The sequence below is a fragment of the Pan paniscus genome, chromosome 3 (genome assembly GCF_029289425.2).
Source record: "Pan paniscus chromosome 3, NHGRI_mPanPan1-v2.0_pri, whole genome shotgun sequence".
In the NCBI taxonomy this organism is placed as follows: domain Eukaryota; kingdom Metazoa; phylum Chordata; class Mammalia; order Primates; family Hominidae; genus Pan; species Pan paniscus.
Window position 1 is genome coordinate 61,932,435 of NC_073252.2, and position 24,863 is coordinate 61,957,297.

General features: G+C 37.3%; 1 protein-coding gene and 1 long non-coding RNA gene across 2 annotated transcripts in view; one reads left to right on the forward strand and one right to left on the reverse strand.

Moving 5' to 3' along the window:
- Positions 1-24,863, reverse strand: part of LOC117979984 (uncharacterized) — a 377,942-nt gene that overhangs the window by 116,532 nt on the left and 236,547 nt on the right. The gene's annotated exons all lie outside the window — the stretch shown is intronic.
- The window catches only part of TMPRSS11A (transmembrane serine protease 11A), a 35,814-nt gene continuing 27,000 nt past the window's right edge, over positions 16,050-24,863 (forward strand). The window contains exons 1-2 of the mRNA XM_055111484.2: positions 16,050-16,588; positions 18,398-18,516. Of these exons, the coding sequence (XP_054967459.1) occupies positions 16,510-16,588; positions 18,398-18,516 (198 nt within the window). The 5' untranslated portion in view covers positions 16,050-16,509. The remainder of the gene's footprint in view (positions 16,589-18,397; positions 18,517-24,863) is intronic.

Here is a 24,863-nt window from a genome sequence, read left to right on the forward strand (position 1 = left end):
TTATAAGGTATGATCAAGGCTGAACACTAAATATTTTCGTCCTTCGTGCAATTGGTAAAAAGAATAAGGGAGATCTGGGCCGGGCGCGGTGGCTCACGCCTGTAATCCCAGCACTTTGGGAGGCCGAGGCGGGCGGATCAACAGGTCAGGAAATTGAGATCATCTTGGATAACACGGTGAAACCCCGTCTCTACTAAAACTATAGAAAACAAACAAACAAACAAACAAAAACTAGCCGGGCGTGGTCCTGTAGTCCCAGCTACTTGGGAAACTGAGGCAAGAGAATGGCGTGAACCCGGGAGGCGGAGCTTGCAGTGAGCCGAGATGGGGCCACTGCACTCCAGCCTGGGCGACAGAGGGAGACTCCGTCTCCAAAAATAAAAAGAATAAGGGAGATCTGTTTTCCCCAAAATGGAATGATATTCACAATGTTAAACGAATACAACCAAACTGCACAATAATGTATACAATGTGATACTTTTAAATTAAAATGCATAAATGTTTTTTATGCATTATAAGCATTAACACCCCTTCTCCTAACACTAGGTGCTTCTGAGGGAGAAGGAAAGGGACCAAGAGTAGGACATGGTCAAACATGGTTTTAGTCTCATTTTTTACAAAGAACATGTATTAATATGTTGTTTGTCTAATTGAAAATGTTTATTTCTTCTCTTTTTTTCATTCTGATAAATGTCTGTCAATGTTTTATCACATTAAGTCATTTGGGGAACATATAGTTTTATATTAATTTATTTGCCTGTACTCTCAGAAGTGGGTATTTAAAAAAACTATTATGTATTAGTAAATTCACTATGCTTCTGTAAGATACCTGCTGTTCAACATGAATTTATGGAATATTTCTTGAGTTATATTTTTATTATGTATTTAGATTTTAAGATCTGTTTGTTTTTATCTAGAGCTTTTATGTGACAGTTTCTTTAAAATACTTATATACCTACCATAATCTTCTTTAAATTCTTAATTCTAGTACATTCCTAAGGTATTTCTCATTCTAATCTTTGTAACCAGTTTCTCCTCCTTTAACAAAATTAGTCCATACTAAAAAAATATTACTTTCTTGTTGGGACTATGCTGTCTCTGGCTTTCTTCAAGGCCTTCTATGGGTTGAAACTTCTCTGTTCAGACTTGTCAAACTAGTTTCATTTCAACTACTTGTAATTTGTTTCCTTATTTCTTTGAGCCGTAGACTTCTAATACATCTAGAGATGTCATATAGTTGATTAGAAAGTTGAGTTCAGTGGGTGCAGACCTGCAAGATCATATTCTTCCTCCTGTACATGATGTATCGGTAAGTTCAGTTCTGTTTTATAGATGGCTTGTTTGATGTACTGTCTGTCAGTGGCTGGATTCCTGATGTGTAAGAGGACTGCTAGTGAGGTGTCTTTAGTGGATTCAATCTGCATTGGATTTTTTTAAATTTCTGGAATTATCATAGCATCCTGGATTAATTAATTTCTGTGTTTGAAATCAAAGTTTTTGTATAAAAATTGTTAGCATTATTTCATGTGGCCAAGTTCAATAGTTAAGATTTTAGAAAAGGTTAATGAAAAACTATATTACATTGTGTCTTAATTGGTTTTGATTTTTTTGTGTGTGTGGAAGGAGGGTGTTTATATGTTTTAAAACAAGCCTTCTTTCAGCAATATTGACAAAATTTAGCTTCTATAGCGTTTTCTCTTTCACTGTGTTTACTTGTCCCTTATGGTGGGTCCTTGTGGGACTAATGCAGATTGAGAGGTAAATAGCTGCAGAGACACCTGCCTCCATTGTAGAAGACCCAGGGCTTCCATGTGGGAGAATGAGAAAACAAGCTCAATACTGGGAAAACATGCCTATTCTCTACAATTCTTCCTATTACGTTTTGAAGAAAAAATACATGAATTATTTGGATATTGTTTTTCAAAATGGGGTATGCCATGTGCAAAGAATATGAAAAAATAAGATTCCTTGGCATAACTTTATATACAGTTAAAATAGTGATTTTAAACAGCCATGATGATAATAATATTTCACCATTGTTTAGACTTGTACTATTTTTGAAACATCTTTATGTATGTTATTTCCTTTAATAGCCAAGACAGCCTTGTGGCTAAGTAGAACAAGTATCACAAGTATCGTTAACTCCCATTTTAAAGCAAGGAATTTGAGGAAAACAGAAGTTAGGGGACGTCTCCAGGTCCAGAGGGCTGTCAGAAGCCAGAATCATGGCTATAATTCCTTGCAGTCCTCAACTCCTTGGAGTCGAGTCTTCCTTATCAGCTACTGCAGCCTGTCTGGGTGGCAAGGATTCCATCCAGTGAATTTCAGAGATGATAATTTGATACGAGATTGGCCACTAAGTTAGTGAACTTCACTAGGTTTCCTTCCCCACTCACAAAATGCATGTTTGCATCAGTCCTTCAGTAATCACATAGTAATTGACAAAAAGTCTCTGAGACCCTCAGAAAGGGTCTTCAATGCTTCAAACATAACCAGTACTCCATAGATATTTGTTGAACAAATGAATGGGCAAGCAGATGTAAATATCTAGCATTAATGTTTGACTGTTAAAAAATTATTTTAAAAATTAATAATTTACTATTAAATTATTAAAGTATATTGAATGTGAAAATGCATATCCATGTTTATAGAATCATGATATTGTAAAACAGGATTTCCAGTTTTTCATATTTCATATTCTCCAAATCATTCTTTTAAAATATCAAGCTCATAATTATGGGCACCAAAAGTGTCCTTTTCTATGAACATTAATATATTTATAGGAGTGTTTGCAGCTTAGGGAAGTAAATTACAAGGGTAGAATCAGTGGTCAATGCCATTGTTCCAGACATCAGTGACACCTGCTGATAAAGGAAACAGGCTGGGCGTGGTGGCTCATGCCTGTAATCCCAGCACTTTCGGAGGCCGAGGCAGGCAAATCACTTGAGGCTAGGAGTTAGAGACCAGCCTGGCCAAGATAGTGAAACCCCATCTCTACTAAAAATACAACAATTAGCTGGGCGTGGTGGCGCATGCACCTGTAGGCCCAGCTACTTGGGAGGGTGAGGCAAGAAAATCACTTCAACTTGGGAGTCGGAGGTTGCAGTGGGCCAAGATCATGCCACTACACTTCAGCCTGCGCAACAGAACAAGACTCTGTCTCAAAAAAAAAAAAAAAAAAAAAAAAGGAAGAAAGAAAGAAAAGAAAAGGAAAGGAAAGAAAAGAAAAGAAAAAGAAAGGAAATGGTGGGAAACATTGAATGGTTATGGTTTCTTTAAGCCAAATTCATGCAATATTAATTTAGGATTTGGAAGATTTGCAGGAGATGTCAGGTCACACCAACAGGTAGGCTTAAGGATTGAGGCAAAGCAGATGGTTAATAATTACTACAATACCCTATGTCTCACCCACAGTCATTCTACAATATGTTCTACAGTCATGCTAGCTATTCTTACTTCTCCATTAACAAGAAACATAATATGGAAGCCTTGTCAAATATATTCGATTTGTATCCTTGCTCTTTCTGCTATCATGAACCTTGGATCTCTTCTCTATGGGTTCTGTTACCCTCTTCTGTGTATTGCAGGGATTCTTTCTGTTTTGGTGTGAATCTGTTTGAATTTTCCTTTAAGAATAGCCATACACCTACTTTTTCCTACACTTTTGTTAATTGCATGATTCACTCACTTAAGTACCTCAATTATCTTTGTTACAAAAGATAAAATACCAAATGACTTCTTCAGGTGAGATTCTTATCCTGTTCCCAGAAGTCTGGCATCTCTTTTTCCCATAGCTCTTTATTTTCAGCATTGTTTAATAAATGCAAAAAATCAGAATTCTCCTCTTCCTTATCACCTTTAGACAAAAAGATAGTACTGGGCAGGTCCTTTGTACGCTTTCATGTTTTACATTTTAATTTCACTTCAGATGATTGTTTTAATCAACTTTTAATTTGCCATGAGCAATTCCTAATATATTCTAAAATTATACCTTCAGAATTAAAACAAAAATAGCAAACTCACCATGTTAGTTACTAATTACTAAACTTGTTATAAATTATCAATTAAAAATTACTTTTTGGTTTAGTTTTCAGCAAACTCATAGTGCTTACTATAAATAAGCATTCAAACTATAATATACATATTACATTATGTTGGTGCATTTAATTATCTCAGCAATCCTATGACTTAGGTAATATTATCTCCATTTTATAGGTGAAGAAAGTAGCCCAATATCACAAGCTAATAAGTGAAGGAGCTGGAATTTCAACCTGAAAAATAGAGCCAGAGCCTGAGTTTAACGAATAGGGTAACTTAACTTTCTTTCTTTCTTTTTAGTAATTTCTAAGAGAAGAATAACTGTTTTTTAATTTAATTTTTTTAAATTTCAACATTTATTTTCGCTATAGTGGATACATCTGCAGGTTTGTTACATAGATATATTGCACCCAGGTAGTGGGCATAGCACCCAATAGGTAGATTTTCCATCTATGCCCTCCTCCCAACCTTGCCCCTCTAGTAGTCTGCAGTGTCCATTATTCCCATGTTTATGTCTATGTGTGCTCAATATTTATCTCCCATTTATAGGTGAGAGCATGTGGTATTTGGTTTTCTGTTCCTGCATTAGTTTGCTTAGGATTATGGCCTCCAGTTTCATCTATGTTGCTGCAAAGGACATGACTTCATTTTTTACAGCTGTGTAGTATTCCATGGTGTACATGTAACACATTTTAAAAAACTGAAATCCACTATTGATAGGCACCTAGGCTGATTACATGTCTTGCTATTGTGAATAGCACAGCAATAAACATATGAGTGCATGTATCTTTTTGGTATAATGATTTATTTTTCTTTGGATATGTATTCAGTAATGGGACTGCTGTGTTAAATAGTTCTGTCTTAAGTTCTTTGAGAAATCTCCAAACTGCTTTCCATTGTGGCTGAACTAGTTTACATTCCCACCTACAGTGTATAAAAATTCCCTTTTCTCTGCAGCCTTGCCAGCAACTGCTGTTTTTTGACTCTTTAATAGTAGCCATTCTGATGGGTGTGAGATAGTATTTCTCCGACGATTAGTAAGGTTGAGCATTTTTTCATGTTTTTTGGCCACTTGTATGTCTTCTTTTAAGAAGTGTCTGTTCATATCTTTTGCCCACTTTTAATGGGGTTATTTGTTTTTTGTTTGTTGATTTAAGTTTTTCATGGATTCTAGGTATTAGACCTTTGTCAGATGCATGGTTTGTGACTATTTTCTGTGATTCTGTAGATTGTCTGTTTATTCGATAGTTTCTTTTGCTGTGCAGATATTCTTTAGTTTAATTAGGTCTCACTTGTCAATTTTTGTTTTGTTGCAATTGCTTTTGGAATTCTTCACCAAAAATTCTTCACCAGGGTTGATGTTAAGAAGGTTATTTCCTAGGTTTTCTATAATTTGAGTAAAATATTCACAATACTAGTCACTCCATTGTGTTCTGTCTATAGTCAATGAATTGAAATATATGTGCTTATCATTCAGATTTAAAGGCAGATTTGTAACATCCTCTTCTTGATTTGTTTTCCTTCTTTTCCAAATCTCTACCTGTATTAATCCATTTTCATGCTGCTGATAAAGACATACCTGAGACTGCGCAATTTACAAAAGAAAGAGGTTTAATGCACTCACAGTTCCATGTGGCTGGGGAGGCCTCACAATCATGGCAGAAGGTAAAAGGCATGATTGTCTTTCTTACACAGTGGCAGACAAGAGAAGAGAGCTTCTTATAAAACCATCAGATTTTGTGAGACTTATTCATTATCACAAGAATAGCATAGGAAAGATCTGCCTTCATGATTCAATTACCTCCCATCAGATCCCTCCCATGACACGTGGGAATTGTGAGAGTTACAGTTCAAGATGAGATTTGGGTGGGGACACAGCCAAACCATATCATTTTGCCCCTGGCCCCACCCAAATCTCATGTCCTCACATTTTAAAACGAATCATGCCTTCCCAACAGTCATCCAAAGTCCTAACTCATTTCAGCATTAACTCTAAAGTCCACAGTCTCATCTGAGACAAGGCAAGTCCCTTCTGCCTATGAGCCTGTAAAATCAAAAGCAAGTTAGTTACTTCCTAGATACAACAGAGGGACAGGCACTGGATAAATAGACCCATTCCAAATCAGAGAAATTGGCCAAAACGAAGGGGCCAAAGGCCCCATACAAGTCTGAAATCCATCAGAGCAGTCAAATCTTAAAGCTCCAAAATGATCTCCTTTGGGTCCTTGTCTCACATGCAGGTCACACTGATGCAAAAGGTGGGTTCCCATGGCCTTGGGCAGCTCCAACCCTGTGGCTTTGCAGGGTATAGCCTCCCTCCCAGCTGCTTTCACAGGCTGGTGTTGAGTGTCTATGGCTTTTCCAGGTGCATGGTGAAAGCTGTCGGTGAATCTACCATTCTGGGGTCTGGAGGACAGTGGTTCTCTTCTTACAGCTCCATTAGGCAGCACCCCAGTAGGGACTTTGTGTGGAGGCTCTGACTTGATAGTTCACTTCTGCACTTCCCTAGCAGAGGTTCTCCATGAGTGCACTGCTCTTGCACCAAACTTCTTCCTGGACTTCTAGGCATTTCCACACATCCTCTGAAATCTAGGTGGAGGTTGCCAAACCTCAGTTCTTGACTTCTGTGTACCTGCAGGCTCAACCCCACATGGAAGCTGCTAAGGCTTGGGGCTTGCATCTTCTGAAGCCATGACCCAAGCTGTAGCTTGGCCTCTTTTAGTCACAGCTGGAGCAACTGGGACACAGGGCAACAAGTCCCTAGACTGCACACAGCAGAGGGACCCTGGACCTGGCCCATGAAACTATTTTTTCCTCCTAGGTCTCCAGGCCTGTGATGGGAGGGGCTGCCTTGAAGACCTCTGACATGCCCTGGAGACATTTTCCCATTGTCTTGGTGATTAACATTCAGCTCCTCATTACTTATGCAAATTTCTGCAGCCGGCTTGAATTTCTCCTCAGAAAATGGGATTTTCTGTTTTATCGCATTGTCAGGATGCAAATTTTCTGAACTTTTATGCTCTGTCTTCCTTATAAAACTGAATGCCTTAATAGCACCCAAGTCACCTTTTGGATGCTTTGCTGCTTAGAAATTTCTTTCTCCAGATACCCTAAATCATCTCTCTCAAGTTCAAAGTTCCACAAATCTCTAGGGTAGGGCAAAATGCCAACAGCCTCTTTGCTAAAACATAACAAGGGTCACTTTTGCTCTGGTTCCCAACAAGTTCCTTATCTCCATCTGAGACAATCTCAGCCTGGATTTCATGTCTAGATCACTATCAGGTTTTTGGTCAAAGCCATTTAACAAGTCTCTAGGGAGTTCCAAACTTTCCCAAATTTTCCTATCTTCTTCTGAGCCCTCCAAACTGTTCCAACCTCTGCATATTACCCAGTTCCAAAGTTGCTTCTACATGTTCAGGTATCTTTTCAGTAGCACCCCACTCTATTGGTACCAATTTACTGTATTAGTCCGTTTTCACACTGCTGATAAAGACATACCTGAGACTGGGCAATTTACAAAAGAAAGAGGTCTAATGGACTCACAGTTCCATGTGGCTGGGGAGGCCTCAAATCATGGCAGAAGATGAAAGGCATGTCTTACATAGTGGCAGACAAGAGAAGAAAGCTTGTGCAGGGAAACTACCCCTTATAAAACCATCAGAGCTCATGAGACTTATCCACTGTCATGAGAATAGCATGGGAAAGACCCACCTCCATGATTCAATTACCTCCCATTGGGTCCCTCCCACAACACAACATATGGGAATTGTGGGAGGTACAATTCAAGCTAAGATATGGGTGGGGACACAGCCAAACTGTATCACTGCCATGTAAGGAATAATAGTTGATAGATAAAAGAGAGAGGATGACAGAAATGTGTATAAAGTACTTGGAAGCCTAGTTTGTAAGAATTTATGATCAGATAAGCATATGATTCCACAGTGGGTGATGATTCATTTGTAGTGCATCAACAGCTACCATTTATTATACACTTACTAAATTTGAATCATTTCGTGCAAATTATCTCATTTATTTCTTACAATCTTCATATGAGTTAGTCCCTGTGCCTGCCCTATTTTATAGGGGGAAAATGTTGCCTCAGATCACAGAGTTACTGGACATTAAACTGAAGCTACCCATATCTTCTTATTCCCAACAGATTCATAGATATGTTTCTGAAATATCTCTGGCAATGACAAGAAATTGACCCACTGGAGATATGAAAGTAATATAAGCAAGATCTGAATATACACTATTAAAGGCTTTTTTACATCATTATCAAGGTGATCTGTTTACAAACAGAACAGATGGCTTTGAAGTCAGACAGATAAGTCCTTCCCTTATCTTAGCTCTGCCACTTGTGTTGCTTTTCCTCTCTGAACCCAAGTTTCCTCATTAGTAAATTGTTAATAATAAAGCCTACCACATCAAGCTGTAGCAACAATTACACGAGATCACCTATATGACACCTCCTGACCCAGAGTAGGACTTATGCTAGAGCCCCTCATTTACTTATTTCATGGCTTTACATCTCTGGGTAGTACTTATTATCACCAATTTACAGGGAAGAAAACTGAAAACTAGAGAGGTTTTATAAACTTCTCAAGATACATGTTAGAGTCATAAGCAAGGACTGACACCAAAGTCTACTGACCCTAAAAGGCAGTTCCATATCTGCAATACCAAGATGCCTATAGAAGGCCTCTTTTTTAAAATCTTAAACTCTCATTTTTGTTAACTTAATGGAAATTTGTTATTTGCATTATTTTAAATATTTACAGAAAATAAGTTTACAATGCTTCATGAGTTTCAATGTCATAGCACAGCTTGAGAAAAAAGTACTAAAGATTGTACCATGAATTGCTTGAGGGTAGAGAAACCATGTCTTACTCATCCCTTCCTCCCTAAGCCAAACACAGCACCTAAGATATAGTAGAGGCCCACTAAAACATTGTGGGAAACAAAAATTCGTGGATAAGTGGATGGATGGATGGATACATGGACAGTTAAATGGATCCTGAGACAGACAAAAGAAAGGACAAAGAAGAAATCATAAATATTGTAATGGCTGGTAAATTCATAGAAGTAGTTTGTGAAGGCATATTTATGTTGTACAGGACCCTGACACAGGCATTTGAATACAAACAATTCCTTTTGCATGCAGGCATATCATTTCAGCATGAGCCTAAACCTCCAACCTGATACCATATCGTACAAACTTTAATAGGTGATACTGTACCTAGTGCCAAAACATGTTAAAGCTAAGTGTGCGTACACACACGTGCAAACATAAACACACACGAATACTGCATAATGTTAAGCACTACCTACCATTTCTAGAAAAGTAGAACATTTTATAATAAGTTTTACTTTGTGGCTCAACCCTTTATTCCATTTTTAATATTGTACTAATTAAACAGCATCTTCCTTTTATTATGTCATTCTAAGCCACACTGGAGTATACTTTGTGTTGGTTAATGTTGCATTAATAATGTTCTGGTACTTCCTGACACCTTACCCATCTAAACTCCCTCCTATGGGGCAACTCCAAGATGATCTTAAAATCTAAAGTGCTACTGTCATCAAAATTACATACAAAATGTATCCTCACACTAAAATGCTCATTTTCTCAGCATGGCTGATTTCTATCAAGTCTGTAATAATAATAACAATAAAAAGAATGATAACATCTCACATTTATATATTATTTACTCTATGTAGGTTACATTTAATATGTATTCATGCATTTAATCTTCATACAAATCCTATGAGATAGGTATCAATTTTATTTGCATTTTACAAATGGAAGAACTAAGACACAAAAGGGCCAAATGCTTTGCCTCACATTGCAAAGCTACCAAGTGGCCAACTCGGACTTGAACTCAAGCAGTCTGGCTCCAGATTTTGGCTCTTATTGTTAATGCTATACCACTCCCAATTAGAAGTCCGTTCACTCATGTCACATTAATTTAAACTAATATGTGACTATGCTCTATCATTAATTCAAAGTCTAAGTTCAATGCTATTTAAGAAAGCCTCTGCAGCTACAAGCTAGGATGATAAAACTCCATATTTTGCTAATATCTCAAGGTGAGAGGGAGTTAAATGCCAGTCATAGCTCAGGATACAGCTACAGAGGGACCTTTAACTGAGTGAGGGCAGGGGGATCTAGAAGGGATAAGAACTGAAATTAATTTCACTGATTAGGGTTGGATGGATGCTAGAGGAAAGACAGGGCTACAAGAATTTGGAGTAACTCCAGCCTGGCAGGCCAGATGTGATCAACAGTGAGTATCTGTGGGCTTGTCCTGAAGTGGCAGGGGATTGAAGTATCCCTCCATGGGGATGAAGTACATCCATGGGGAACCCAGGAAAGGTGCTCTCAGTCCCCTTCAGCCTCAATCTCCTGAGTTATGCTTTAATTTTTCCCTTTTTCTGTTTCGTTTTGGTTAGTTTGCTTAATTTCTGTCCCTGGGACCAGGATGAAGGCATTTTTCTAGATAGGTGAGGAAATGAAGTATTTTCTTTTCTTGGTTCCTAACTTTCCTTCCCTGAGTTCCTTGAACTCAGCTCAGCCTGAGTCTCTTCATCATTTTCCACAGAGAATTACCTTTGGTCTGGATTCACAGTGGTATTTTATTTAATGCTGCAATTCCCTCTTTGCTCCACCTCACCCCTACTCATATCTGGGAGTTAGAGGGAGAAGGAATAGAAAATGTTTTCTTTGTTTCTTCCTCTTGTGTTGACCTATCTGACCACGAGATATCCCATGAGAATACATCTAGAGCCACCTTTTCAAAACTGTTCTGTGGAACAGAAGGATCCCAAGAAATACTATTTTTTTTTTTTTTTTTGAGATGGAGTTTCAGTCTTGTTGCCCAGGCTGGAGTGCAATGGTGCAATCTTGGCTCACTGCAAACTCTGCCTCCTGGGTCCAAGCAATTCTCCTGCCTCAGCCTCCCCAGTAGCTGGGATTACAGGCATGTGCCACCACACTCAGCTAATTTTGTATTTTTAGTAGAGACGGGGTTTCTCCATGTTGGTTAGGCTGGTCTCGAACTCCCAACCTCACATGATCTGCCCACCTCTACCTCCGAAAGTGTTGGGATTACAGGGGTGAGCCACCACACCTGGCCCCAGGAAATAATTTTTTACCACGATCCCAGTAGAGATGGGAGTAAAAAAGTACATTTGGAAAACTTTTATTTCAATCTAATTCAACAAGTAGTTTTCAAGTCTGTAAGAGCTAGGTGGTGTATTAGGCCCTGGGGTTATATTAGTTATCAGATATATAAAAAAAACTAAGAAAAGCTGCTCATCTTTAATCTCATTTGAAACCATTAAAGGCACTAAGACTTGCATAAGTGAGGATTCTATTTAACTTCATTTAAACCAGGGATCCCCAAGTCCCGGGCTGCAGATCTGTACCTGTCCATGGCCTGTTAGGAACTAGGCAGCACAGCAGGAGGTGAGCAGTAGGCAAGTGAGCATTACCACCCAAGCTCTCCCTCCTGTTAGATCAGCAGAGGCATTAGCTTCCCATAGAGGCATGAACCCTATTGTAAACTGCACATGCGAGGGACCCAGGTTACATGCTCCTTATGAGAATCTAATGCCTGATGATCTGAGGTGGAACAATTTCATTACCAAACCATCCCCCCTACCCCTGTCCATGGAAAACTTGTCTTCCACAAAACCAGTCCCTGGTGCCAAAAAGGTTGGGGCTGCTGATTTAAACCATTTTTTCCAAATCTATCTGAATGTGTGAAACCTCTCTTCCCTCCACTACTTGGAAACACTATTTGAGAAATGCCCCAATGCTGTATATGATTTATTCACCATCTTCAGGATCTTGCACACTTAGGGGGAAGAAGATATGTGTACACATAACATATCAAGAATTAAAACATATAGAGAATATTTGGAAGCATAGAAAAAAGCATCAAATTAAATAAAAGCCTTTGAAGTTTACAAACAACCTCAAATATGGTCACTGATTTTTCCATACACACTTATCTCATAGGCCTCCTTTCAATGACATTACTTTGGCCACCATTATGGGAACCTCTGTGGGGATGGGGAGGAAAGGAATTCTAACCTTTTCAAAGTATGTAAGAATTTAAAGCCAGTGGAAAGGGAGGAGATATGAAAGCAAAATCAAATTTGAAACATAATCACAATGAAGATTTGGTGGAGCTTCATATCAGTAAAACCACCTCTACACTGATTCTATAAATCCTTTCACTTACCTTTTATGCTACTTGAAGTTCCACAATTATTCATTTGGGTTAAAAGGAAGCCTATTCTGAAGAAGGAAAAAGAATCTTTCTCAAGGGCAGTTTGACATAACAGAGAAAACAGGCTTCTAAGTCATAGCAGCCACACAGTAGGTTCTAACTCTGCATACTGGCTGCATGAATTGAGCAAGTTATTGCTCTCTCAGAGCAAGTTATTCACCTATAAAATGATGACAAATAATTCTGCTGACAGCAGTGTTTGGAGAATAAAATGGGAAAATATATCAACAATCCCTACAAAGTCAGCACTTCCTAAATAGCAGTTCTATATTCTATCATTTCAGGTATTAAATGGTCATTCTAAAAGAGTCATAGCATACCCAGACAGATATCCACATATCAGAGTATATTAAGTCACCACAGAAGGTTGCTTTCCTTGTAGAAAATGACTAAGTTCAGTCCCTCAAAAAGAACCACAGTTTCCTTTAGTAAAAGGAGAGTTATCACTTTGCATCTATAAGAACTTTCTTTCAGAAATAGGTCCTAGGCTAGGAAAAGGGAAGCAAAGCTTTCTAGGTGAAAAGGCTCCATGGAATTTAGTACCTTAGCACCTTTGTTCAGTTACATTAGGAGTTAAGTAGACTTGTAGTTTGGCCTGGAAAGCTGACCAATAATCCCTTTTAAAATCAGATAGTGTATTTTGGACTTCTTTATGAAGACTTGTGAAAAAATATCCTGTCTGTAAATTGGCACTTGTGTAATAGTCACATGCATCTACATTTATACACTGTTAATATATATGTACAAGACAGCAAAAAAAAAAATATCCCCCCAAAAGAAGAGACTTGGAGCTTAGAAATAAAATGACAAAAGCATGTGGTTGATCTTGGAGTGGCCAAAGTGGCTGACTTCAGGGAAGGCTTTTCTAGGAAAAGTAAGATCCTTGGGAAGTAAAGGGTTTACAATCTCTTTGTCTTGACTCCAGTCATCTTTGAACTCACATACACAGAAGTTGCCAACTTAGAACTTTGTTACTGAGAAACTGCAATTCTCAGCTCTGATCATTAACAATCCATACTGCTTTATATATTCTTCAATGAATGTGTCTTTCAGTCTACAAGACTGCAGAAAGCAAAGTCATGAAATTATTCAAATTATTACCATGTTTTCATTGACAGCATCTTTAGAAAAAACCTGGCATGACTACATCCTTCTAAATCCCAAATAATCAAACTGAATGAAGGTCTAATGGATATGGATTGGTCTAATTGGATTTCATGGAAATTATAGGTTGTGTTACTCTGAGTAAGGATAATGTGTTACTGTGAATAAGGATCATCTGTACTCTGGGGACTCACATCCTTTGAGGCTGTCTGTCCCACAGGGGTCTGCCCCATCTCTTGTTTGGCCAGGTGACTGCCAAAGGTGATGCCTGCCTTGGCCTTGGCCCACCAAGGCTCTTCCACCTCACCAGGGGCTCTTTCTTGGCCACCTTTACATCCCCAAAGACTGCAGAGTGCCAAGTAGTCATAATCAGGGGTTACTTTTAGCTTTCTTCCTATTTTAATTTTTAAGAACTTACTTTGTATTTCCAAAATTACTACTTCAGTAAAATATCCCTTAGTTATTTTTAATTCTATGCTTACCATAAAATTCCCTTCTCATCGAATAGTTCTCCCTCAAAAATAAAAGAATATTTAAATCTCACATGCTTTCTTTGAAGGCTGTAGGTTTCTGTTCATTTTCCTGAAAGGCATAATATTTTCAGTTATGGTAGGCAGAATTCTAAGAGGGCCCCCAAGATTCCCCCCTCCGGTGTACATAGACTTTATCCCAATTATTCAGTCAAACTCTAATCTAGGTGCTGCTGTGAGGAAATTTTGCAGATGTAATAAAGTTCCCGAATCAATTGGCTTGAAGATAGGATAGTATCCCTGATGGGCCTACCCTAATCGGATGACATTTTTAAAGAGCCTGGGCTTCCCCAGTAGAGAGATTCAAAGTGTGAGAGAGATTTGATGTGAGGGAAATTCTCCACTGCTGGCTTTGAAGAAGGAGATGGCCAAGTGGCAAGTAATGGATGGCATCTGGGAGCTGAGAGAGGCCTCTGACTCACAGCCAGCAAGAGAACAGAGACCTCAGTTCAGCTTCAAGGAACTGAGTTCTGCGTAATACCTAAATGAGCTTGGAAGAGGATCACAAATTTCAGATGAGAAAGCAGGCCCAATCAAAGCCTTGATTTCAGCCATGTGAGATCCTGAGCAGAAAGCCCATCCATGCCACATACAGAGCTGTGAGCTAATAAATAGGTGTTGCTTTGATCTGCTAAATTTGTGGTAATTTGTTACAAAACAATAGAAAATTAACACACCTGTGTTTGTTTTATCAGCACAAGCAAAGCACAAAAAAATGCAGGAGCAAAATGGTGCATCTTTAATTTCAAAAAGGTCAGATTCCAAAAGGATTTACCAAGTGTATTTCTTTTTCAAATCTGAAGTAATATTACACAAATGACTAATATGGCCTCTGCAGAATGAGAAGGTGATGATACTTTTTTTTGAGATGGAGTCTCCCAGTTGCCCAGGCTGGAGTGCAGTGGCGCCATCTCAGCTCACTGCAACCTCCATCTCCCGGGTTCAAGCAATTCTGGTGCCTCAGTCTCCCGAGTAGCTGGAATTACAGGTGTACACCACCACACCCAGTTAATTTTTGCATTTTTAGTAGATACACATAAAAAGATAAACTCTGATAAAATGGATAAATAAAATTCACTATAATAGCAAGTTTTAGAGAACAAGCACGGGAGTTAGTCGACCTGGGCCCTTAAACAGGTATCCTCTCTCTCATCCTGTGTTATTTCCTGTGTAATGTTGGTATCATTCCTGCCTGACTCTCATAGATTTATATGATTCCTACTCTGTCCAGGTGCCTTATTGGGTCTTAGCGGTAAAAAGATGAACAAGGCTAATGCAGCCCATTGAGAAGCTATCTGTAAGTGAACATACATGCAAACTAATACTTGATTCAATGTGAGAAGCACTGTTGCTGATCATAGGTGCCAGAAGAACAGCAAAGAGTTATTTTTTCCTCCAAAATTGTGGAAAAATTTTTATTCCTGATGTGATGCAATATAAAATACACAGCACCACCTTTGAAGTATTCTTGCCAAATGAATTTAACCAAAATCTAATCAAGACTTCAGAGCTAAAGAAAATCTAAAGGTAATCCAATTTATAGGAAATGAGGGATATAAAAGAACAAGTTAAATAATACCACAGGAAAGCATTCAGACAAGTCCAGAAAGTAAGATATTCTAAAGGATGTTTAGCTTGATCTCTTCAACGGTCAATGTCATTAAAAACTAAAAAAGAAGCAGGACTCTTTTAGATTAAAAGAGATTAAAAAGGCATAACAAACAAGTGCACTGCATGGTCCTCGATTATGTCTTGGCTTTTACAAATCATGTGTAATTATAATGAAACCATGGAGGGAACTTGAAGATGGACTGGGTATTAGATGATATGGCAGAAATATCATTAATTTTTTAGGAGTGTTAAGAGTATCATGGTTATGTTGGATATATCCTAGTTGTCTATAATAATGATTTGGTAAAAAGTCACGATGTTTTATTTCACATTAAAATATAGCAGCAGAAAAAATAAATGAGCCAAATACAGTAAAATTTTCAACAATTGATATAATAATGTGATTTATATATGGATGTTCAATTATACTATTCTTAGTAATTTTTTATGTCTGAACATTTTCATAATACTTAAAAATAAAAGATAAAAGATAAAAATAAATGAGATAATAGATTTAAAATCACTTTGTAAACTCTAAAAGGATAGACAGATAAAAGAGATAACAAAGTGCTGGAGAAAGGAGGAATGGTCCCTTTTCAAGCATGTATGCCACCTTGGACCATGCTGCTAAGAGAAACCATTCCTGACTACCACAAAGAGGCCACCAAATGCCTCTAAAATAGAAAGCAGGAGCAACATTAGGATTCCCAGATCCTGATTTTTTTTTTTTTAACACATCTTCTCAGACCAAGATGACATTGAACAAAATTAAAGACCTTTTTGCAGGGAAAGGTAGGCTACAGCAACTTGAACTTGTCTAAGGAGAGCTGGAAAACCTGCAAGCATTGCTATCTGAGAGTAACCAGTGGGCCCTTCCTTTTCTCAGGACAGTAGGATTTGGCACCCGAAGCAGAAATCTGAAGCCATGGATGATTGCCGTTCTCATTGTGTTGTCCCTGACAGTGGTGGCAGTGACCATAGGTCTCCTGGTTCACTTCCTAGTATTTGGTAGGTAAAATTAAAGATTTCACTCTACTTGATTTTATTTTTCTGCAAAGCTCCATTTACATATATGTAAATGTAACTTCATCTAAAAAATTGCACATTTACCTTCAAATTTCCACAGTGTGTTTAATTGTTTCAGTCATTTCATCAACAAACAAGTACTAAATTCTTATTATATGTGAGTACTTTTCTGGATATTCAAGATACAGCTTTAAGCAAAGTAGACAGATTTCTAATTTCCTTAGAGCTCTCAATCCAGAATTCTTTTGAGAATCTACACAAAAAGATCAAAAATTGTAATTGTCTGAAACTTACTAGTAATTATAATAAACAACTCATCACTTATTATATATTAAAATGAAAAGCTATGATAAATTAGTTATTAAAATTGGCTCTTTTACTCATGAACCATCATTTTCTGTCCAACATTTCTAAGGCAAAAGAAAAACACTTGTCTAATAACATAAGGAATTTCAAAATGATTGAAAACCTATACGTGTGACACAATATTATCATTTATTTTTAGAGAAAAAAATTTTACTCTTTCCAAAACAATATTCAGGGATTATATTTTTATCAACTAATATATTTGTAATTACACAAATAATGCACTTCAAGATTCTCTTTTTACACTCAGTCTCTTTCTGGGGAGAATGCAAGCCATTTACATTTTTTCACAAATCTCTACAATGTCACTCTCACATGGATGTATGTGATAAAACAAATAACTCAGGCTGCTCACTTTAATGCTCTTATCTGCTGTCACCTTCACAGAGTCAATGGGGGAGCAAAGACTCTACTTGGAGCCTTAAAGGGCTTAAGATCATAGTCCTAGGCCTTATATGACAACCCCAGCTGTAGTTTATACCATTGGCAAAAGATTCTCAGGTCACTTTATTTGGTTGCATAAAAGTCTCTTTACAATGAGAGTAAGGTTTGTTAACAGTATGGATTATATGGGTAAGTAATCAGGATGTCCAAAAATGTATTACAAGGTCCAGAGATTTCCCACTTAAGACATATGCCTTCCTGATATCCCTGTTTCTTTCCTTGGTTTGTAGTCTCGAAACCCACTCCCTCTTCCCTGAGCCAGGCTTCTCAAGGATTGAGGTTGTTTTGTATTTTTCCCATTCTCTATCTTTAACTCTGTATCTTTCTTACTCCCTCTGGGCCTTACTCCTCAGATTACCAAATTCCTTAGGAGTCTCAACTGCTTGCCTTTCTTACATTTCCTAATAGATTTATCCCTGTTTCACGCTCGTCTCGTCTTCAATCTCAGACAGCTCTTCTCTACACCTTCTTTTCAGGTTTTTCTTAGTGTGCCTGGCTCTCTTGTTAAAAATCAAAATTCACAAGGACATTCACTTATCTCTACTTCCACTAGAGTGTATGATGGTACACATTTCAACTCAGCAAGGAGCAATGTAGCAATGAAATGTTCAAGCTCTACAGCTAGACTGGATTTAAAACTTGGACAGGCCACCTACTAGTTACAGAACAATTTACTTAATGCCTCTGTGCCTTACTTTCCTTATCTGTAAAATGAAGGTGATACCAATCTTAGAGAGCTGGTGTGGGGATTAAATGGGCTAATACATAAAAAGTGCACAGGACAGTGCCTGCCATATTGTAGAAACTCAATAAATGGCAGCTATTATAATTGATATAAAACATTAACTATTATTTTTTAAATAAAACTCAATTATGAAGAGGCTCAGGGACATATTCAAGATTTATATTGGCCCCATTGTAATTGGGTTCCGAAATCTTTGTCCAAACCATTTAGTTTCCTATTTTTCATTTCCATTGCAGACCAAAAAAAGGAGTACTATCATGGCTCCTTTAAAATTTTAGATCCACAAATCAATAACAATTTCGGACAAAGCAACACATACCAACTTAAGGACTTACGAGAGACGACTGAAAATTTGGTGAGTCAGGTAAACTTCTTTTTATCATAGAATAATGCAAGTGGAAGGGATTTTGTGGATCATTTCTCCATTTCTAAAAACATGATTTTCAGACCACCACCATTAGAATCATCTTGCAGACTGCTAGGACCCATCCCAGACCTGCTTAATCAGAGTATGATGAGATGGGTAGGTGGGGAGAGGAGAGTAAGGGAATCTGCATGTCTAACAAATGGGTGATTCTAATAAGCCTCTCTTTCTAACTCAGCTACCTTATTTAAAGGTAAGAGAATTGAGGCCAAGATATCCTAGCCCATTTCTTCCCCAATTCCACCACGTTTCCCCTGTAGAAAAGCCTAATCATACCAAAACTAGTTTTTATAAGTCCACACACTTGTTTATATGACCACATTTTAAGATTTTGAGTATTTTCAGAATTTACGTTCATCTTGTAAGTATATTGATAAAGACAAAAAACCAGACTTATTTTGTAGTAATCAAGTCAAATGCTAATAATTTTGTTAAAGCTAAAGTGCAAGACTGCTCCCAAAAAGAAAAAAAGCACACTCAGTTGTATAATCATTCCACTCAGAATGCCCATGAACTCTCACTCAAAAACTAGGTTCAAATTAATTTTTCTAACAAGGAAGCACAGAAGCAGAGACTTATTTTAAAAAGAAAGAAATGACAAATGTATTGGTTTGTTTTAATCAAAGAACCATTTTTAAGACACTTTCTTTCCCAAATCATCTACCATTTTTTCCTGTCATCATTTGCTCTTTGTCCATAGTATACCTAATGGCATCATATTTACAATAATATTGTAGAGTTTATAATCTCTCTTTTCAGTTAACATTAAATCATTCACAATTTCTTAATTTTGTGGTTTCATCTTTCCCAACCAATAATTAATGTCTACAGATTGATATAGATTCTTCATTCTTTCACATGCAGAGCATCTTATAAAAGAGCATTTGCAATCAGTTCTTAAGTTATGCTAGGATGAACGGGGAGCCTGCACCAATACACCCAAATACCTTCTCTACTCCTCCAGTCCTAAGTGACTCCACATAACCTCCTCGATGCAAAAAGAGAAAACTCTTAACTTGCCTTAGTTAAAAAGATAAACACACCTTTGAATGATGGAAAATGTTACAATTTACTGGGAAATTTTGAAATTTGTTTCATTTATATTTTATGGCCAACATTACTGCTACTGTTGTTGTTGTAAGTTAACTAAGCAATTCTGTCTTTACTGAAGTAAACGGACAAGAATGCAATAGGTCTTAAAAGAAGTGAGAGAAATGCGGAGGTGCATGTTGAACAGAAACTCTATTTAAAAGTGGAGTTTTAAGTTTCACCTATGCATGTGTTCCTTCAAAGGCTAAGGCTAAGTTAAGTAAGGACACATTATCATCATGGGTACCTGCAAGGCCCTTCTCTGGTTGTCATTATTTATTTATCCTCCTTTATCACCATAGCATAAGCCCTTACCCTCCCCCTTGCAGGAAATCATTCTATGTTTCATGTGGTATTCTTTTGTTTGTATTCATTCTTACAAAAATATGTTTTGCTGTTTTGCGTACACATGCTTTTAACTTACATTTTGTGTTATGAATCACTTTTGTTTCATCTCTTTTTACTGAGAACTTTTTAAAAGATCTATGTTACTAAATATACCTTTAGTTTATTGCTGTTAGCTGCTAATTCATAGTGTGTATCTTCCATAGTTACCTGCCTGTCATGCCAAGAAATGCCACACTAAACAGACTCCTACTTACCCCCTTATAGACCTATGCAAGTACTTCTGGAAGCAGAATTACTAGGTCATTGAATGTACATATACTTAACTTGACCAGTTGGTGCAGGTTTGCTCTTCAAAATGGCTGACTCAGTGTGCACGCCCATCTACAACGCATGAGGATTTCTATGTCCCCACATCTAACCAACACTTAGTGTCTTAGTATGTTTAGGCTACTACAACAAAAAATACCATAGGCTGGGTATCTTAAACAACAAACAATTATTTCTCATAGTTCTGGAAGCTGAAGATTCCAAGATGAAGATGATCAAGGCTCTAGCAGATGTCTGGTGAGAGCCTGCTTCCTGGTTCATAGAATACCATCTTGCTGTGTCCCTCATGGCAGAAGCCATAAGAGAACTTTCTTTTGTAAGGACACTAATGACTTTCATGAGATCTCCACCCTCATGACCTAACTATCCTCCAAAGGCCCCATCTCCTCTATCATCGGTTTGGGAGTTAAGGTCTCAAAATATAAATTTCAGGGGAACACAAACATTCAGTCCACAGCACTTGGTATTATTTGGCTTTCTAAATTTGCCACCCTAATATGTATAAAGTAGTATTTTATTTGTGATTTAATTTGCATGTTTCTAATTACTAACGAGTTTGTGCATTGTTACGTATAATTATTAACTTTTTGGACTTTCATTTCTATAAATTGCCTGTACATATTATTTTCCTATTTTTCTGTTAAACTTTCTTTTTTACCTTATTTGTATTGCTTTGCAGAAGTTCTTTACATTTTCTGGATATTGATAGTGTGTTGGTTGTGGACACTGCGCTTATCCATTCTGTCTTCTACTAATATGGACCGTGTTGTTCTTTATGAAACCGAAATCTGTAACTGAAGTAATCATTTTTTCACTGTTTTGCCTTATGATTGTATTTTGAAGCTTTTCTTTAAGAAGTCCTTCTTCCCTTCTAAGACATAAAAATATTTTACTATGTTACTTATTAACCTTATAGTTTTATCTTTTACATTAGGTCTCCAATACATGTGGAATCCACCTTTGGATGTGTTAGGTAGATTCAGTTTTTTAATTCATATAGTGAGCCAGTTTTTGAATATAACTAGTTAAAATATCTTGGCTTTTCCTAATATATGGTATTATTATTGAGTTCATTGCATGCATTTCTTGGCACCTGGGTCTTGCAGAAGAGGAAACATGAATCTGTCTCCTCAAATTGCTTCCAATCTTTTTGGAAAGATATGAGTAACACACATGGAATTGAATATCATGACATGATATAATTAAGGGCTAAATTATATGTTGAGGACAGTAAGTACAGAAAAACTTCAAAACCAAAAAAGGGTTCCCATGGTCAGAAAAGGCTTTATATTATTTTACCTTTGTTTAAATGAGACAGGTGTTTTTCTCCTCCCATCCCGCACCAGGTTAGCTTTAGAAGAATTACAGGAAGAGTTTATGCCTCATCCTGAGCCACACCTGTTTGTTGTTGCTAAATCCCAATGAATACAACCAGATTCTTCTCTCTGTCCTATATGGGTGCTAATTAGACAACCAAGGAAGACAGGTTGCACGTCCTGTTCTTCCTCACATTGGGCTTTACTGATTTGAATGCAAATTGAGATGCAAAAGTAAAATGAGTTCATATTCAGATATTGCTATAATCCACCCCTGTTCCCTGAGATAGTGGAGCAGACATATCTCATCTCTCATATCATTCTTCAGAGAAGGGTCCATTAATCAGACATTACTGATGTCTGATTACTGCCGGCTGGCCATCCTGCAGGTGGAGAAGCATGGCATCCAGCAGAAACTGACAGTATGCACTTTGAGGGAGGGAAGGATAAGCCAGGAATTTATGCTGAATAAGCTGCCTAAGTATACATGTTCAATAAGTTCTAGGGGAAGTCACAAATACTTATGAAAGGAGAAACATAACTATGTGCAATTGAGCTTTATGTCTCTTCATGTGTTGCATGTTCAAAAAATGGTGGCATTAGCATGATCCAAGGGTGGAGTTTTCAGCCATTTGATGTTCAAAGGTGAAGAAGAGGACACAAAACCCTTACTATGCATCCTCTGTGAGTCAGCCAAAACCAGTCTGGACTGCTAGCTAGATTAACAAAGAAAAAAAGAGAAAGAAGATACAAATAAGCACGATCAGAAATGATAGAGGTAACATTACAACCAATCCCACAGAAATACAAAAGATCGTCTGAGACTCTTATGAACACTTCTATGTAGATAAACTAGAAAATCTAGAGGAAATGGGTAAATTCCTGGAAAAACACAGTCTTCCAAGATTGAATCAGAAAGAAATTGAAACCCTGAACAGACCAATATTGAGTTCATACTTAAATCAGTAATTTAAAAAACTTACCAACCAAAAGGAAAAAAAAGGCCCAAACTAGATGGATTCACAGCCAAATTCTACCAGACGTACAAGAAATAGCTAGGACGAATTCTAGTGAAACTATTCCAAAGAATTGAGAAGAGACTTCTTCCTAAATCATTCTATGAAGTCAGCATTACCCTAACGCCAAAACCTCACAAAGACAGAATGAAAAAAGAAAATTACTGGCCAATATCCCTGATGAACATAGATATAAAAATCCTCAACCAAATACCAGCAAACCAAATCCAGCAGCACATCAAAAAGTTAATTTTCCAAAATCAAGTAGGCTTTATTTCTGTGATGCAAGACTGGTTCAACATATGTAAATCAATAAATGCGATTTACCACATAAACCGAATTAAAAACAAAAATCATACAATTAGCCAGGCATGGTGGCTCACACTTGTAATCCCAGCACTTTGGGAGACCATGGTGGGCAAATTACCTGAGGTCAGAAGTTCGAGACCAACCTGGCCAACATGGTGAAACCCCATCTGTATTAAAAATACAAAAATTAGCCGGGCATGGTGGCAGGTGCCTGTAATCCCAGCTACTCGGAAGGCTGAGGCAGGAGAATCACTTGAACCCAGGAGGCAGAGGTTGCAGTGAGCCGAGATCGTGCCATTGCACTCCAGCCTGGGTGACAGAGCAAAAATCCATCTCAAAAAAATTAAAAATTTAAGAAAATTAAAATCATACAATCATCTCAATATATGTAGAAAAAGCTTTTGATAAAATTAAACATCCCTTCATAATAAAAACACTTAGACTAGGCGTCGAAGAAACATACTTCAAAATAATAAGAGCCATCTGTGACAAACCCACAGCCATCATCACACTGAATGGGCAAAAGCTGGAGGCACTATCCTTAAGAACAGGAAAAAGACAAGAATGTTCACTCTCACTACTCCTATTCAACATAGTACTAGAAGTTCTAGAAAGAGCAATCGAGCAGGAGAAAGAAGGAAAATGCATCCAAATATGAAAAGAGGAAGTCAAATTATCTCTCTTTACTGACAATATGATTATATGCCTAGAAAACCCTAAAGACTTTACAAAAAGTTTCCAAAACTGATAAACAACTTCAGTAAAGTTTCAGGATACAAAATCAACGTACAAAATTCAGTAGCATTTCTAAACAATAATGTCCAAGCTGAGAACCAAATCAAGAACACAATCCCATTTTCAATAGCCACACACACACAAATCAAATACCTAGGAATACATCTAACCAAGGAGGTAAAAGATCTCTATAAGGAGAATAAAAAAACACTATTGAAAGAAATCGGAGATGACACAAATGAATGCAAAAACATTCCATGCTCATGGATTGGAAGAATCAATATTGTTAAAATGTCCCTACTGCCCAGAGCAATCTACAGATTCAATGCTATTCCTATCAAACTACCAACATAATTTTCCACACAAAGTTAGAAAAAGCTTTTGTAAACTTCACATGGTACAAAAAAAAAAAAAGCCCCAATAGCCAAAGGACTCCTAATAAAAAAGAACAGAGCCAGAGGCCTCACATTGTCTGACTTCAAACTATACTTTAAGGCTACAGTAATCAAAACAGAATGGCATTGGTACAAAAACAGACATATAAACCAATAGAACAGAATAGAGAACCCAGAAATAAAGCCACACATCTACAGCCATCAGATATTCAATAAAATTAACAAAAATAAGCAATGGAGAGAGAACTTTCTATTCAATAAATGGTGCTGGAATAGCTAGCTAGTCAGAAGCAGAAAAGTGAAATTGGACTCCTATCACTAAATACAAAAACTAACTCAAGATGCAGTAAAGAATTAAATGTAAGACCACAAATAATTAATACAAGAACCCTAGAAGAAAACCTAGGAAATACTGTTGTAGACATCAGTCTTGGCACAGAATTTAGGACTAAGTCCTCAAAAGCAACTGCAACAAAAACAAAAATTGATAAGTTGGACCTAATTAAACTAAAGAACTTCTGCACAATAAAAGAAACTATCAACAGAGTAAACAAACAACCTACAGATTGGGAGAAAATATTTGCAAACTATGCATCTGAAAAGGTCTAATGTCCAGAATCTGTAAAGAACTTAAACAACTCAACAAGCAAAAGAAACCAAGTAACGCCATTAAAAAGTAGGCAAAGAACATGAACAGATGCTTCACAAAAGAAGACATACGAAGCAGTCAAGAAACATATGAA